The 17,911-nt window shown below is 41.9% G+C and overlaps 1 protein-coding gene across 1 annotated transcript in view; it reads left to right on the top strand.

Moving 5' to 3' along the window:
• Positions 1–819: 819 nt before the first annotated feature.
• LOC132818847 (endophilin-B1-like) overlaps positions 820–17,911 on the top strand; it is a 42,870-nt gene continuing 25,778 nt past the window's right edge. The window contains exons 1-2 of the mRNA XM_060829981.1: positions 820–956; positions 17,763–17,904. Of these exons, the coding sequence (XP_060685964.1) occupies positions 894–956; positions 17,763–17,904 (205 nt within the window). The 5' untranslated portion in view covers positions 820–893. The remainder of the gene's footprint in view (positions 957–17,762; positions 17,905–17,911) is intronic.

Genomic DNA, 17,911 nt, shown 5'->3' with positions numbered 1-17,911 from the left:
TTTCCCAGCAGAGGGGACGGTGGTTCATTAACACTGTGAAGGGATTAGGGATGGCAATTGCTTCTCCAGTGGTGGGTTGGTGACTGGGTAAAACTATGGACAACTGATTGGTTCTCCAGCAGAAGGGGTGGTGATTGGTTAAGGCTGGATCACAATTCGGGATGGCGATTGGTTCTCCAGCAAAGGGGGCGATGATTGGTTAAGACTGAGGCACGATTCGGGATGACGATTGGTTCTCCAAAGGAGGGGGCGGTGATTGGTTAAGACTGAGGCACGATTAGGGATGGCGATTGGTTCTTCAGCAGAGGGGGCGGTGATTGGTTAAGGCTGAGGCACGAGTCGGAATGGCGATTGGTTCTCTAGCGGAAGGGGTGGTAATTGGTTAAGCTGGTGGAACAATTCTGGATGGCGATTAGTTCTCCAGCCGGTAGGACGGTGATTAGTTAGGATTGTGGCACGATGGACAACTGATTGCTGCTCCAGCAGAAGGGGCGGTAATTGGTTAAGGCTAGAGCATGATTCGGGATGGCGATTGGTTTTCTAACGGAGGGGGCGGTGATTGGTTAAGGCTGGAGTACGATTCGGGATGGCGATTGGTTCTCCAGCAGAGGGGGCGGTGATTGGTTAAGACTGTGGCACGATTCGGGACGGCGTTTGGTTCTCCAAAGGAGGGGACGATGATTGGTTAAGGCTGGAGCACGATACGGGATGGCGATTGGTTCTCTAGCAGAGGGGGCGGTGATTGGATGACCCCGTGGGTGGACCCAGACTCGCGGTTGGTCGAGCGGCGCGGAGGAGGGGCGGTGATTGGCTGGGTCTGTTTGTTTGTGTGTTGGGGGGGGGGGCAGGACAGGAGGCGGCTCGAGCCCCAGCCCGACACCGCTCGAGACGCCATGGACTTCAACGTGAAGAAACTGGCGGCCGGAGCTGGCACCTTCCTCAGCCGCGCCGTCCAGGTAGAGGGCTTCATACAGGCGGGCGGGGGGGGCGCTGAGGCCGAGTGGGCGAGGCCCGGCCCGGATGTGGAGGTTTGACAGGCCCGGGGTCTGAGGCGGCCGTGCTGAGGGGGTGAGGGGTCAAGTAGGCCATTCCCCCCCCCCAACTCCCCTTATCCCCGGTTGTAAAGTGAGAAATAACAAGCTCCACTCGGTGCCAGGCGGCGCCCAGGCTCCCCTGGGGGCAGTGGGCACTCCCTCCCAGCCCAGCTCCTGGTGATGTTTCATTGGAGTAAATTACTGGGTTTGTCTCACTGGTGACTGTCGTTTTCTTTTTGTTTTCAAGCTACACTCTCTGTTTTATTTCCATACTCTTGGCAGAAGGAAAATAAACCTCTTCCCCTTCCCAGACCATGGCATTTCCAATTCAGAATAGAAACAGAAAGCTCCTATTGTGTCCGGAAGGTTAATGTGGGGTGTAGTCACTCCTGTCAGATTCTCGAGAGGAAGTATACCCCCACCACAATTGGGACCTGTCTGTCTCTTTTGCTATCTGCAGCATTTTTATTATTTTTGTACTTGTGGATTTCCGTGCATTTCTGATTTTTCTGAGCTGAGGTTAGTGGCAAATTGAAAGTCGATGCTCCACATCGATTACCGGGCGTGGGTGGTTGACAGAATTTCAGAAACTAGCGAAAACATTAAAGAGGCAGGCGTTAGATTAAAGGTAAACTAGTGAGAAACTTAAAACCAGACATGTAGAGCTTCTGCAACTCTGTAAAAAGGAAGCTAGTCATGAAGGTAAGGACTGGGTCCTTCTTGGATGAAGTTAGAAAATAATAATGGCAGAAGTTTTGAACAAGTAATTTGTATTTTTGTGGTAACGTACCTTAAGTGTGGACCAAACTGAGAGAGGAATGTACTGATTTCACTAGAGAAAAACTGAAAGCTGACAAGTCTGTTGATTTTTGATTGACTGCACCCACAGGTCATAACATGAGTATCTCTCAATGGAGAAGGCAGTAGTGAGCTATTGTCTTTGGACAACTGTGGCCCTTAGGGTATAGGTATACCCAGTGTTGTTCAGATGGTCATTTAGTGACATATTTGATGTAGATCCAAATCAAGATTGTGTGTGGCTTGGAGTGGGACTTGCAGGTGGTGATGATCCTATGCATCATCTCCCCTTGTCCTTCTAGGAGGTAGAGTTCTCAGCTTTGGAAGATGTTGTTGAAGGAGCCTCGGTGAATAAATGCAGTGTATCAGTAGTGGAGGGAGTGAAAGTTGAAGGTAGTGGATGGTACATCAGTCAGATGGACTGCTTTGCCCTGGGTCACCCACTTGTGTTGATGGAACTACACATGTCCAGGCAAGTGGAGAATATTCCATCACTTTTCTAACTTGTCTTATAGATGATGGGCAGGCACTGGGAAACAGAAGGTGAGTTAGTCACTGCAGAATTGCAAGCTCTGACCATCTCTTCTTGCTACGGTATTTACATGGATAGTTCAGTTTCTGGTCACTGTGTTGTTAGTGCAAATTTGAGATGGTAATGCCATTGAATGGCAAGGCACGATGGTAAGATTCTTTTTGTTGGAGATGGCCATTACCTGGCACTTGTTTGGCACAAATGTTAGTTGCCACCTAATCCATGCTTGGATGTTGTACAGGTTTTGGTGTGTGAGATCATGGACTGCTTCAGAATCTGAGGAGTCGAGAGTGATGCAGAACATTGTGCACTCTTCACCTAACATCTCCACTTGTCTTAATATTTTCAGTCCTTAATGAGATATATGCATCTCTGGCTCAGCCAGCATTTGTTGTCCATCCCTTATTTGTCCAGAGGGAGGTTACGTCAGCTGTGTTGCTGCAGGTCTGGAGTCGCATGTAGACCAGACCAGGTAAGGATGGCAGATCTCCTTCCCTAAAGGACATTGTTAAACCAATATTCTTTCTTACAACAATTGACAGTTGTTACATGATTGTAAGTAGGCTAGAATAAGAGTTTTTATTTCTAGGTTTTTTTTATTAAATTGAAATTTCACCATATGCCATGATGGGATTTGAGCACATCTTCCCAGACTGTTATCCTAGGGTTCTGGATTAATCATCCAGTGATATGACTATAACATTATGTAAATAATGTTAAGCATTCAATAGAAGGCATTAATGAAGCAGCTGAAGATGTTTGGGCCTTGGACACTTATTAGGAGGCCTATGTTTACATCCCACCAGCTCCAGAAGTGTGTAATAACATCCCTGAACAGGTTGATTAGAAAATAGCTACCCGGAAGAACTCCAGTGATGTTCTGTGGCTGAGATGATTGAGTTCCAAAAATCACAACAGTTTTTCTTTGTGCTCGGTGTGACCCCAACCAGTGGAGAGTTTTCCTCCTGATTCCCATTGACTGTAGTTTTGGTGGGCCTTGTTGATACCTCACTTGGTCAAGGCGAGTCTGTCTCCCCTCTTCTCTCTTATCAATGCCTGAAGCAAGGTTGTAATAAAGTCAGTAGCTGAATGGCACAGGCAGAATCCAAGCTGAGCAGGTTATTCCTTTGCAAGTACCACTTGATAGTGTGTCGACAAACCCTTGCTTCATTGATGATTAAGAGTAAACTGATGGGGTATTAATTGACCCGATTGGATATGTCCCGCTTTTTTGTACAGGTCATACCTGCACATTTTTCCACATTTTATATAGTCATACAGGCCAGAAACAGCCCGTTCGGTCCAACTAGCCATAATGACCGTAATGCCAACTAGTCCCACCTGTCTGCCCTCGGCCCATATCCCTCAAATGTTTGGCAGGTTGTGAGTTTTGAAGTTGACCTGGAACAGTTTGACTAAGGGTGCAGCTAGTTCTGGAGCACAATCTTCCAGTTCTATTGTGAGAATGTTGTCAGGGCTCAAAGGCGCTTTGCACCGTCTACTGTCTTTGGCCATTTCTTAGTATCACGTGGAGTAAAATCATATTAACCTCATTAGTTATGTTAAGTTCAGTGAATTGAATTAACCTAATGTTTGTTATTGCAAAAAATTTGGAATTCATAATTGAAGTTGCAGTGGTGCTTTTAGAAAATCAATGCAATTGGGCAGAGTCAACAAGTTTTTATGAAAAATAAAGTTTATTGATTAGTTTATCAATTGCCATAAGTTTTGAAATTGTTTGACACATTTTAGATTACTTACAGTGTGGAAACAGGCCCTCCGGCCCAACAAGTCCACACTGACCCGCCAAAGCGCAACCCACCCATACCCCTACATTTACCCCTTACCTAACAATATGGGCAATTTAGCATGGCCAATTCACCTGACCCGCACATCTTTGGACTGTGGGAGGAAACCGGAGCACCCGGAGGAAACCCACGCAGACACGGGGAGAACGTGCAAACTCCACACAGTCAGTCGCCTGAGTCGGGAATTGAACCCGGGTCTCAGGCGCTGTGAGGCAGCAGTGCTAACCACTGTGCCACCGTGCCGCCATTTGTTAGAGGTCTTTGAGATGTAACAGGCAGAACTGATAAATCCAGTGGATTGAGATTTCCAAAAGGCATTTGATAAGGTGCCACATAAAAAATTACCCACAATAAGAGTTCATGATGTTGGCATGGATAGAGGATTGGCAAACTAATAGGATATAGAATTGGACTAAAGAGGCATTTTCCAGATTGCAAATGGTCAGTATTGGAGTATCACAGGGATCTGGGACCTCAAATATTTAGTCTGTGTAATGACTTGGATGAAGGGATTGAATATATTGTAACAAATTTAGAATTTTTGTGAAGATTTGTGGCTCACGTTGTGGTTCAGGTAGGATCCTTACACACAGATGATGAGGTACGCCAGATCGACTGGGATAATACGTCCATTTGTGGAGCAGGCTAAATAAAGACATGCACAGGAATTCCTAGAGGCTGGAACTCCATCAACAAACACATCAATTTGGACCCCATTTACCAACCTCTTAGAAAAAGAACTAGAAGTTTATCACCCACCTTAACAGACCAAGATACACAAATAGAAAGCAGGACAGAACACCAGCACTCAAACAGATGCTTGCTGATAATGTTACCCAGCATGTGACAAAACGTCTGAGAACAAATCTTCCAGCTCAGTGAGCAAACTTACAACGTGAATTACAAAGGTAGGTACACAAGCAAGTTGGAGGAAGACAGTCTACAAATAGATATAGATAGGTACACTGAGTAAACAACAGTAATAAGACAGTAACCTTGTTGCAAAGTTTAATACTGTGATTGGATGGTGGGACTTTGGTATCAGAGGTTCCACTGTATGGCTTTTCTCATTTGTATATTTTTGGAGATTTCTGAAATAATATATATTCTCTAGCTGGCAATTTTGGAGTAAATAGTACAATGTATTCAAATTATTTTGTTTTGTGATGTATGCCAATTGTTTGCTAATCAGCGAATGTCGTGCCATCTTTTTTGGTAATGACTAGGATGGGCATGTTGTACTATTGCTGCTAAGGACCTTTGGTTCCCCCGCTTGAGTTGATTACCTTATTCAAACTAGAAAATGGAAATCAATAGGTTAGTCTGCCATCACTGACAACTTAAGATTCTCCATATGATGCACTGATGCAATCACTTGTTTGATTGTTGAGTCAAGTGAAATGGAATGCTGCCTTTTAAGAATAAAGGTGGGTTGGGGTCTTTTAAGCAGCTTTCTCAACGTTTGCTACCAGCTGCAGAAAAAAACACACCACACCAATCAGAATTAGGTATATAAGCTTCACCAGGAATTCAAGAATTCAACTATGTGCATCAAAAAGAAACACTCTGCCTTCTGTCATTGCTGAGTATTGCCACTTTGATCACAGGCTGTGCATTATTCATCCTTCTTTTCCTTGACTTTTCTGCAACCTTTGAACATTTTACCATACGGATGCCTTACAGTTTGTCTTCTGTTTTGCGCAATTTGTCTTCTGCGTTGCACTTTGATATTGTTTGGTTCGAGTTTTAGGTATTCAATAGACAATAGATGCAAGAGTAGGCCATTCTGCCCTTCGAGCCTGCACCACCATTCATTATGGTTGATCATCCTCAATCAGTATCCTCTCCCTGCTTTATCTCCATAACCTTTGATTCCACTATCCTTGAGAGCTCTATCCAACTCTTTCTTAAACGAATCCAGAGATTGGGCTTCCACTGCCTTCTGGGGCAGAGCATTCCACACACCCATCACACTCTGGGTGGAGAAGTTTCTCCTCATCTCTGTCCTAAATGGCCTACCCCTTATTTTTAAGCTGTGTCCTCTGGTTCAGGACTCACCCATCAGCGGAAACATGTTTCCAGCCTCCAGAATGTCCAATCCTTTAATAATATTATACATCTCAATCAGATCTCCTCTCAGTCTTCTAAACTCTTTTTTTTATTAGATTACTTAGTGTGGAAGCAGGCACTTCGCCCAACAAGTCCACACCGACCCGCTGAAGCGCAACCCACCCACACCCATTCCACTACATTTTACCCCTTCACCTAACACTACAGGCAATTTAGCACAGCCAATTCACCTAACCTGCACATTTTTGGATTGTGGAAGGAAACCAGAGCACCTGGAGGAAACCCACGCAGACACGGGGAGAATGTGCAAACTCCACACACAGAGCTGCCTGAGGTGGGAATTGAACCCGGGTCTCTGGTGCTGTGAGGCGACAGTGCTAACCACTGTGCCACCGTGCCGCCCAAGGGTATACAAGCCCAGGCGCTCCAATCTTTCCATATAAGATAGTCCTGCCATTCCAGGAATTGACTTCGTGAACCTACGCTGCACTCCCTCAATAGCCAGAATGTCTTTCCTCAAATTTGGAGACCAGAACTGCACACAATATTCCAGGTGTGTTCTCACCAGGGCCTTGTACAGCTGCAGAAGAACCTCTTTGCTTCTATACTCAATCCCTCTTGTTATGAAGGCCAGCATGCTATTAGCTTTCTTCACTACCTGCATGCTTGCCTTCATTGACTGGTGTACAAGAACACCCAGATCTCTATGTACTGCCCCTTTACCTAACTTGGCTCCATTGAGGTAGTAATCTGCCTTCCTGTTCTTGCCACCAAAGTGGATAACCGTACATTTATCCATGTTAAACTGCATCTGCCATGCATCCACTCACCTAACATGTTCAAGTCACCCTGTAATTTCCTAACATCCTCATCACATTTCACCCTGCTACCCAGCGTTGTATCATCAGCAAATTTGCTAATATTACTATTAATACCATCTTCTATATCATTAATAATATTGTAAAAAGCTGCAGTCCCAGCACTGATCCCTGCGGTACCCCACTGGTCACTGCCTGCCATTCCGAAATGGAACCGTTTATCACTACTCTGTTTCCTGTCAGCCAACCAACTTTCAATCCAAGTCAGTACTTTGCCCCCAATACCATGCGCCCTATGTTTGCTCACTAACCTCCTATATGGGACTTTATCAAAAGCTTTCTGAAAGTCCAGTACACTACATCCACTGGATCTCCCTTGTCCATCTTCAGAGTTACATCCTCAAAAAATTCCAGAAGATTAGTCAAGCATGATTTCCCTCCATAAATCCATGCTGACTCTGACCTATCCTGTTATGCTATCCAGTTGTGTTGTAATTTCATCCTTTATAATTGACTCCAGCATCTTTCCCACCACTAAGCTCAGACTAACTGGTCTATAATTTCCTGCTTTCTCTCTCGCTCCTTTCTTAAAAAGTGGGACAACATTAGCCACTCTCCAATCCGCAGGAACTGATCTTGAATCTATCGAACTCTGGAAAATAATCACCAACACATTTCTATAGCCACCTCCTCCAGTACCCTGGGTACTTTTGACAGCAAGATATTTCTCTCACAAAGGCTTCCCTTACTGCCCCAATACTACTTCCAAAGTCCATTAGGATCTCTTTGCTTAATCGCTACCTCTTCCACACTTACCTGCAACTCCTACAGATTGGGGCAGGCTTCACAGGGATGCTGATATTACCTGCATCTGCTATCTCTATTGTTACCTTCAGTACTTAAGCATTGTCAAGATGCTGGCTAGCCCATGCTGTCTTGATAAGTCAGGATTTCCTTCAGCTGCATTTTGCAAAGTGAATATTCCTTGATGAAAACAATCTTCAATCTTAGCCACATAATTGTCCTTGCCATCGACTCCAATCTTCTGTCTGGCAACTGCCTCCTATTGTTGCCAATTCTTTGCCACTTCAGCATTCTCTTTGGCCCTGAGCTCTGAGTGCTTACTATATCCATTATTCCAAGTTTGCTGAAACACTCATCTGTTTCTGGACGCTTTGAGTTCCAGCTGTTCCTGGTCAATCTTAATCCTCCACTTTCCATAACTGTTAATCTAGAATTTAGCTTGATATGTTGTATTCCATTCCAAATCCTGGTCAGTTGTTTTCTTGCTGACCTGCTTTAGCTCTTGGCCCTCCTACCCTTCAGATTTAAAATTCTCCTTGTTGTCATAAAATCAGTTTATCTATCCCCACACAATCTTCCACCCACTCCCCAAATTCTCTGTTCATCCAATCCCTTCTTCATGACAGCTGTGTCTTGTCAGCTATTCATCACCCACCCAATATTTCTTCCCTAAATTGCTGGTGCCTTTCCCTCTTTTCGTATGCTCCATAAAATGCTGCTATTTTGACCAAATTGGTGATCATCCTCTCCTAATACTTGGGGCTGGCATTCATCATTTTACTTGTCCTTTCTGTGAAATGTCTTGGCATTTTTTACGTTTATAAATGCAAGGTGTTGTTGCATTAGTACTGGCAGGGTGCATTTAAATTCACCAAACCTTCACAACACAGGACATTTCCTGAAAATATCGAGTAATTATAATGGTTCTCTGAATGGGGAACAGAAAGCCTATTTAGCTTGCTTACCATCTTGGAGTAAAGTGCTAGTTTTACTTTTGAAATGCTGATGGAGCAGCTGTCTATGTCTTGCATTTCCTGATTTTTGTTTTTATTGCCAGCATGCATAATTTTAATTCTGCTTGTTGGATTAAGTCTGCTTCTGTTGGCTCATACGGGTTAATTTTTGACAACCTCTGTTGAAATTGTAGGGTGTGGCAAGCTTTGCACTTGTGGTTATGAAACAAATAATTTCACTGTCTGTTTTTCATTCATGGGTTGAAACTAGACATCTGTCAATTGTTTGCATAATGCATCTAGTGTTTAACTTCAATATGCTGTTCATTTCTGTATACTGTTCAAATGATACTGTTAACTCAAATCAAGCTTCTTTTGTATTATCACTTGTCAAATTATGGCTTTTTTTGGAATCCTGCACCATTTGCCAAAAAGGTGTCCAGTCCACCTATACCCACATTTGTCCAAAGTAACTGCTGTTAGTAGAAAATTCTGTATGTGATCTTTGTTAAAAGATTTGCTTCCCCAGGTGGCCTGTCTTGTGTGCAGAGTGGAAATAAAACAGGTTCCTAACCAAGATACTGGTTCTATCTAAATTGTGTTAAGGTACATTATTGGACTGATATACTATTTGGGTATTGTATTTTTCTGTTGCAATATGATATGAATATTTTAGCATTTTTTATTTTTGCGGCGTCTCATAGAACTGAAAATATTTAGCAAGAAGAATATGTCCATCAGCAGTCAAGCTGCATCTTAGAGTTTTGCTGCTTTGTGACCTATCAAATAACTTTGTATACATGGTAACAGAGTGCAGTGAAGTTAGTTGACTGAAGGAATGTAGTCATCATCCTGTCACTGCTAAATTGCTGTTATCAGGGTAATAGTCTGCTGTTAAATTCAAGCTGTGTGTTTCTGTCATTTTTAAATCAAGACACTGGCATGAATTGAGGTAAGTGCAGCATTTTATTTCCTCATGGAATCAACATTTCTTTTGTCAAACTTAAAACACAAGAGGTCTTCAGTGGTTGAGGTGAATCTTAAATCTTAGTGGGCGGCATGGTGGCACAGTGGTTAGCACTGCTGCCTCACAGCGCCTGAGACCCGGGTTCAATTCCCGACTCAAGCGACTGACTGTGTGGAGTTTGCATGCTCTCCCTGTGTCTGCGTGGGTTTCCTCCGGGTGCTCCGGTTTCCTCCCACAGTCCAAAGATGTGCGGGTCAGGTGAATTGGCCATGTTAAATTGCCCGTAGTGTTAGGTAAGGGGTAAATGTAGGGGTATGGGTGGGTTTCGCTTCGGCGGGTCGGTGTGGACTTGTTGGGCCGAAGGGCCTGTTTCCACACTGTAAGTCTAATCTAATCTAATCTAATCTTACCTTCAAAATACTTTTGGTGGAATAGCTTGGTTTTCTGTGCTGCTCCTGCATTAAAGAAAATGTCTTTTCTGTTGCAAGCCAGAGTCTTGAAATGTAAACATTGTCTCGTTTCACAGAGGCTGGGGAATGGGGGAACCTTACCAACCAAACTCACTCTTTACATCCTTCTTTCTGTTTAACTTTTGTACTTGAACCTGTGTATTTTTCCATCCTTAAATTCACTGTCTGATTTCCCAGGACTGGAATTCCAGTTGTGTGAGGGATCGAGAAATTTTAAACTGGATTTTTCTGGCAGAGTAGGATGTTTTATGAATTTGGCAAAGGTGGGGGACTAACTTCAAACCTTGGTGCATGGCTCCAGTTCTGGGGGCTAGAGAGAAATTACGGGTTGGATTTAGTGACTGCTACCAAACCAAGCAACTGGTTCTATTTAAGTGTGACCTAAAATTCAATGCCGTAAAATTGCAATAGGTTTATTTGCGGGGTCCACTCTCAAAATTGTATTTAGCAAGGTTTCACGATAGCCAAGGAAATTCCTACATAACCCACTTTTGTCGAAGAACATGCTGTGGAAATGAACTAAATAAATATGCAGTAATAACTAAATATATTGAAAATGTCTTATTTTATCATTTTGTTCACATCTCACAATGACCCAACATTGTACAGTCAAAGCCATTTTAAAATGTTTGAAATTAGCTCCGAAAACGCTCTGCTTACCATACTGTCTTTGGGCAAATGCAGTATGGTTGACTATCTTGTCTGTGCAGCCGAATGTGTTTGTCATGTTTGCGTACTGCAATGTACAACCCTGGTTACTTCTATTGCTTTGTGGCTTTAGTTAGGGAAGTAGGTAAGTAACTGGTCAAGCCATACATGTAGGGCTTTTGTCAAATAATGGCTCGCCTATGAATTGGCGCTGTAGTGTAACCCTTCATCATAGGATAATCTGGCTAATTTGGAGTTTACCAGAGCTGTATTATCCTGGGGATCCTTCTGTTGGATTGCCTATTCTGCTGTTGGGAATTACTATCAATTTTGATGCAACCAGTGTTTCAGATTCTAATTTTGACAAGTCACAATTTCACTATACTATGAAAGAAAGTGGGTTAAGGAAAATGGGATGTAAGAATTCAGTAATAACTTAGGGTGGAGTGGGGGAAGCAGTTTCTTAAAATTAGTTGAAGTGTGTTTCACCAAATGATTTTGGATGTAGGTATTGTTGACTAAACTGCTTTACTGGAAGTCCCCCACAATATCTATCCTATCATGACTTGTATATGATAATACAGATTGCTGTTTTGTGCCTTGCCTAGCAAGCAACTCTGTTCAACAGTTAGGGTTGAGCATCAAATATTCGCTTCACCAGTGATGCTACATACCATGAAATAATTTTTTAAAAAGTCATTAATAGATGGATAGCTTTCCCAGCAATCAGTAGTACACAGATCTATACAGAATGTACTTAAATAGCTGTGAGTCCAGATGTCTCCTCAGTGGGAAAAAAATGCTTTGAATCATAGTCAGCCTTTGAACAATATCTCTATTCATTAAGCAATGTCTGTCTCCTAATTTTACCAGTTGCTCAATCACAAGGTACTCTACTGTTAGCTGCTTTGTCTAACAAGGTAGATCTGCTCAAGGACACAAGAAGTACATGTAGTATGTGAGTTTGAGATAAAACAAATGACTTCAAATGAATGCAAAACAAAAGCTGTGCTATAGACTTCTTCTCCAGTGACTCAGAGCTTGGTTTTTTTTTCCCCAGAAACATGAGTTGCTAATCCATCTCCACCCAGCAAACTATTTCTTATATTTGCATCATGCCATTTACCCTGTCAAGCTGCCTGAAAATGTTATATATTTCCATAAGGTTGCCTTTCAGTAATACCTCCCAGTGAGTACAAGGAAAACCTGCTCAACCACTCCTCAAAAGGCAATCTCTCCATCCTGGAATCAGCCTAGAGAGCCCTCTTGTCTCTTCTCACTATTTTAGCCAGTATGTGTTCTATTTCATAATTTTTATATCACTTCTGCTGCATAGACATTTTTTGTACTTAATTACTGCAATGTTTACTTTCTTCAGATGAGGTTGTTGCAGAAGAATTTAATGGGAACAGGATATGAGATTAATGCTGACATCCAGCATTTGGCTTCCAAATCTTTGTGGGTAGGAAGCCTCAAGGACTCTTAAAATCCATTACATTATATCAGTGTTGAGTTACTAATGATTCCCTGTTGAGTTCACCACAGTGACCAGTATTCATAGTCCCTTGTGATAACTGATTTGCCTATATTCCTGGTGTGGTACAGATTAAATTCACATTAGACTAAGAGTTGTAAATTCAATTAAAGTTTAAATCAAAATTACCTTCTGTCATGGAGTCATAGAGATGTACAGCATGGAACCAGACCCTTTGGTCCAACCTGTCCATCCCAACCCAATCTAGTTCCACCTGCCAGCACCCAACCCATATCCCTCCAAACCCTTCCTGTTCATATACCCATCCAAATGCCCTTTAAATGTTGCAATTGTACCAGCCTCCACCACTTCCTCTGGCAGCTCATTCCATACGCGCACCACCCTCTGCGTGAAAAAGTTGCCCCTTAGGTCTCTTATGTCTTTCCCCTCTCGCCCTAAACCTATGTCCTCTAGTTCTAGACTCCCCCACCCCAGGGAAAAGACTTTGTCTATTTATCCTATCCATGCCCCTCATAATTTTGTAAACTTCTATAAGGTCACCCCTCATCCTCCGACGCTCCAAGGAAAACAGCCCCAGCCTGTTCAGCCTCTCCCAATCGCTCAAATCCACCAACCCTGGCAACATCCTTGTAAATCTTTCTGAACCCTTTCAAGTTTCACAACATCTTTCCAATAGGAAGGAGACCAGAATTGCAGGCAATATTCCAACAGTGGCCTAACTAACCAGTGTACAGCCGCAACGTGTACTCCCAACTCCTGTACTCGATACACTGACCAATAAAGGAAAGCATAATGAAATCTGATTTCATTTAAAATCTGAAGATGCTCAATCTCTCAAACTTCTATCATTTTATTTTTTCTTAACGTTAGATCGCGATGTTAATTATGTAGGATGCTTTTAGCCTCAGTCTTATTCTCCTACAAGTAGTAGGTATAAAATGTTGACAAACTTAAGACCCATTATAACTCCAAGGAAACTGCTGTTCATCTGTAATTGTTACTCTGAGGTTTGCAGTTTTTTTTTAGGTTTATAATAATTGAGAGGGAAAACTGTTTTTCAACTATGGTGTTTTTGAGCTTATTTCAAAAGTTTTTTTGTTGTCTCTATTCACGAGATGCAGTTTTCACTAACAAGGTCAGCATTTATTATTGTCAGCTAGGAATTTTGGCAAGTTAAATGAGGTCTTTATTTACAGAATAAAATAACTGAAATCTCTGATCCTTGAATTCATGATTCCATGTATTTTGACAATTAGATTTTTAATGAGCCTTGTTCAGATAATGCTGATAATTTGTGTTGACTGTTGCTTTGATTAGTTTATTTGGGTAAATGTGTGCTGGATAATTACATCTGAATACAAATATGGGGTGTTTCTAAAGTCTCTGTGCAGTTTTAAACTTGGATATATGCGTGATACAAATTGTAAAAAGCGTATAAAAGCCTAATTCATTTTTAACTAGCATTGGTCTTAAGCTATGCCAGCCTTAACACACAATTCACCTTTTCTTCTGTAATTGTAATTTTCAATAAGTTCCAGCATCTGCAATAAAGTGAAAATTAACTTACCACTGACGTCATTAAAAATCTTAATGCATCATGCTTTTGGTTTGCTTTTGTTGTGTGCATATCAAAGTTTAAAGTTGCACTAGAACTTTATAGCAGCTTGTAAAAATCCTTTGCAGATCAGTGAGAAAAATAAAGACTCTTATCAGAGCAGTGAACTTGTGCAGTTACTGCTTTTTGCTGTTTGAATTCATGTATCGCTGGACATCGGAGTGCAACTAGGAAAACTTAACAAAATTCACAATTGATCTTGGATGAACCTTTTTGAGAGATGTCACAACACAGCAATAGATTAAGTTAATAGTTTTAAGTATAGTCTTGCTGTAAATCTACAATAGTGAGTAGAGTGGGTTCTTTCTTGATTATATGTTTTATTAAGATATGTCTCTTAAGGCATAAGTATTAAGTTAGCCTGGAGCAATGTTATGTTCAGGATCTGTAGATTGGAAGAAGCAAAAATGACATTTAGTACAGTGACATGCTCTTCTTGTCGGATGTGGGAGTTTAAAGAGAGTTTGTGTGTTACTGAGAATTATGTCTGCAATAAACCCCATTGGTTGCAAATCCTATCAGATCGACAGAGGCAATGAGGAATTTACAGGGAGATAGAAATTTTTGTCACAGAAATTTGAGGGTGCATACATGAGGATCAGTGGTCGGCACAACATCATGGGCTGAAGGGCCTGTTCTGTGCTGTACTGTTCTATGTTCTATAGTGAGGAAAGAGATCAATCTGGGACTGGTACAGTTGAGAAAAGGAGAGAGTCAAACGGTCAAGGCAGGAGGAAAAAGCAGAGAACAAGGTAGGACTGATAACTTAAACTGCATTTTTTTTTCAGTTCAATAGACCTAACTGGGAAGGCAGATGATCTCAGCCCCATGTTTCTAACCATACTCTGAGATATCAAAGCAAGTACAGAAACGTGGCTCAGGGATGGACAGGACTGGCAGCTTAATGTTTCAGGATACAAATGCTACAGGAAAGGTAGAAAGGGAGGTGAGAGGGGAGTGCTATTTTAGAGAAGGGATAGCATTACAGCTGTACTTAAGGTGGCTATTCTAGCAAATACATCCAGGGAAGTTATTTGGATGGAACTGGGAAATAAGAAAGGGATGGTCACCTTATTGGGATTGTATTATAGACCCCCTAATAGTCAGAGGGAAATTGAGAAACAAATTTGTAAGGAAATCTCAGTTATCTGTAAGAGTAATAAAGTGGTTATGGTAGGTGTTTTTAACTTACCAAACATAGATTGGGACTGCCATAGTGTTAAGGATTTAGAGAGGAATTTGTTCACTGTGTACAAGAAAATTTTCTGATTCAGTATGTGGATATACCTACTAAAAGAAGGTGTAAAACTTGACCTACTCTTGGAAAATAAGGCAGGGCACGTGATTGAGTTGTCAGTGAGGGAGTACTTTGGGGCCAGTGACCATAATTCTTCTAGATTTAAAAGTGATGCAAAAGGATAGATAGATCTAAAAGGTAAAGTTCTAAATTGAAGGTAGGCTAATTTTGATGGTATTAGGCAAGAACTTTCAAAAACTCTTTGGGGGCAGATGTCGCAGGTAAAGGGACAGCTGGAAAAAGGGAAGCCTTCAGAAATGAGGTAATAAGAGTCCAGAGAAAGTATATTCCTGTTAGGGTGAAAAGAAAGGCTGATAGGTATAGGGAATGCTGGATAACTAAAGAAATTGATGGCTTGGTTAAGGGAAAAAAAAGCATATGTCAGGCATAGACAAGCTGGATGGAGTGAATCCTTAGAGTATAAAGGCAGTAGGAGTATACTTGAGAGAAATGAGCAGGGCAAAAAAGGGACATTAGATAGTTTTGGCAAGTACGGTTAAGGAGAATCCAAAGGGTTTTTACAAATACATTAAGAACAAAAAGGTAACCAGGGAGAGAATAGGGCCCCTCAAAAATCAGCAGGATGGCCTTTATATGGAGCTACAGGAGATAGGGAGATACTAAATGAGTATTTTGCATCATTGTTTACTGTGGAGGACATGGAAGATATAGAATATAGGGAAATAGATGGTGACATCTTGAAATAGTCTACATTACAGAGGAGGAAGTACTGGATGTCTTGAAATGTATAAAGGTGGATAAATCCCCAGGAGCTGGTCAGGTGTTTCCTGGAACTCTGTGGGAAGCTAGGGAAGTGATTGCTGGGCCTCTTGCTGAGATATTTGTACCATTGATAGTCACAGATGAGGTGCCAGAAGTCTGGAAGTTCGCTAAGGTGGTACCATTATCTGAGAAAACTGGTAAGGACAAGCCAGGGAACGAGAAATCGGTGAGCCTGACATTGGTAGCAGGCAATTTGTTGGAGAGAATCTTGAAGGACAGGATTTCAGACTGGAGGCTTGTGACCAATAAAGTGCCACAAGAATCAGTGCTGGTCCACTAATAAATATATATAAATGATTTGGATGTGAACATTAGTGGTAGAGTTAGTAAGTTTGCAGAGGACACCAAAATTGGAGGTATAGTGGATAGTGAAGAAGGATACCTTATATTACAATGGGATTTGGAAAGGCACAAGTTGATTCAGGATAATCAACATTACTTTGTGCGTGGAAATCTGGTCTCAAACCTGATTGAGTTTTTTTGAAGAAGTAACAAAGAGGATTAATGAGGACAGAGCAGTGGACGGGATCTATATGAACTTCAGGAAGATGTTCAACAAGGTTCCTCATGGGAGACTGGTCAGCAAGGTTTGGTCTCATGGAATACAGCGAGAACTAGCCATTTGGATACAGAACATGTTAGGTTCTCTTACTCTTGAGATTCTTAAACACTTGATGCAACTGCAACACACCAACTCCTGTGAACAAGCAAAATTTATTAAGTACAGTACAAGCTTTCTGGAGGAACCTTTAACATGCACCTTGCAGAGTTTATGGTTCTTGGCAAAAGCTCTCACTGAACAAAGGAAGCAGTCTTTCCTTAATATAAAACCCTCAAAGTTACAGTTAATACTGCCTACAAGACAACCCTCAGCCATCCCCTCACAGGCACATGCCACTCAAGATACAATACAGTTACCACCTCACCTCCAGAAGCATCGTAATGCAAATCATCCCTTCATGGTCAAATCTTTTGCAATTAGTTTTTTGAAACTATAGGGGCGTTGTCAAATTCCAACTGTAATGTCCTTATTGATTTCTGGATGAAAATTTAAATCATCCCTCTGGCATTCTTTGCTAGTCGTGAAAAGTCGAGTCAAAATGAGACCCCGAATAAAGTAAGAAAACAATCCCCTTTATACAGGTCAGTTGGTTATGCTCACAGATACTCTGGCCACTCCTATCCCATAACCATATGCCACCCCAAGTACAATGGTAGGATGAGATCATCCTTGGAGATAGTGCAAGTATAAATGCCCTAATCCTGGGGGATCATTATGCAGACACTTTCCTGACTCCGTGTTTCCCCAAGACAATGCAGGTGCGACAATACCTAGCTTCGGGGGATGGCTATGAAAGCATTTCTGAATGAAAGGAGCTGAATGAGAATTTAATTTGATAATAGTTGAGGGGGGTAGTAACAAATGACTGTCTAATTGGAGTGGTAGTCTTCTGCACTTCTGCATGACTGTCCACCCACTTCCAGGATGTTCAGACAGTGCAGTTCAACCCTGGGGTTTGTACTAGCTGTCTTAGCAGGAGGGTAATTTTGAGAGTTGTTATCCTGAATACTACCATTACAGTTCATGTATGTTGGACTTGCAGTGTTGTAAAACTGAAAGTCTTTCTGCAATTCATAAACGTAACTTTGATCTAATTAATCTGCTTCAGTTTACAGAGGAGAAATTGGGCCAAGCTGAGAAGACGGAGTTGGATGCCCACCTAGAGAATCTACTGAGCAAAGCTGAAAGCACAAAGCTATGGACTGAGAAAATAATGAAACAGACTGAGGTGTTGTTGCAACCTAATCCAAGTAAGAA

Source organism: Hemiscyllium ocellatum, chromosome 9 (assembly GCF_020745735.1).
Source record: "Hemiscyllium ocellatum isolate sHemOce1 chromosome 9, sHemOce1.pat.X.cur, whole genome shotgun sequence".
Taxonomy (NCBI): Eukaryota; Metazoa; Chordata; class Chondrichthyes; order Orectolobiformes; family Hemiscylliidae; genus Hemiscyllium; species Hemiscyllium ocellatum.
Note: the sequence above shows the minus strand (reverse complement) of the source record. Positions and strands in the feature narration are given on the sequence as shown.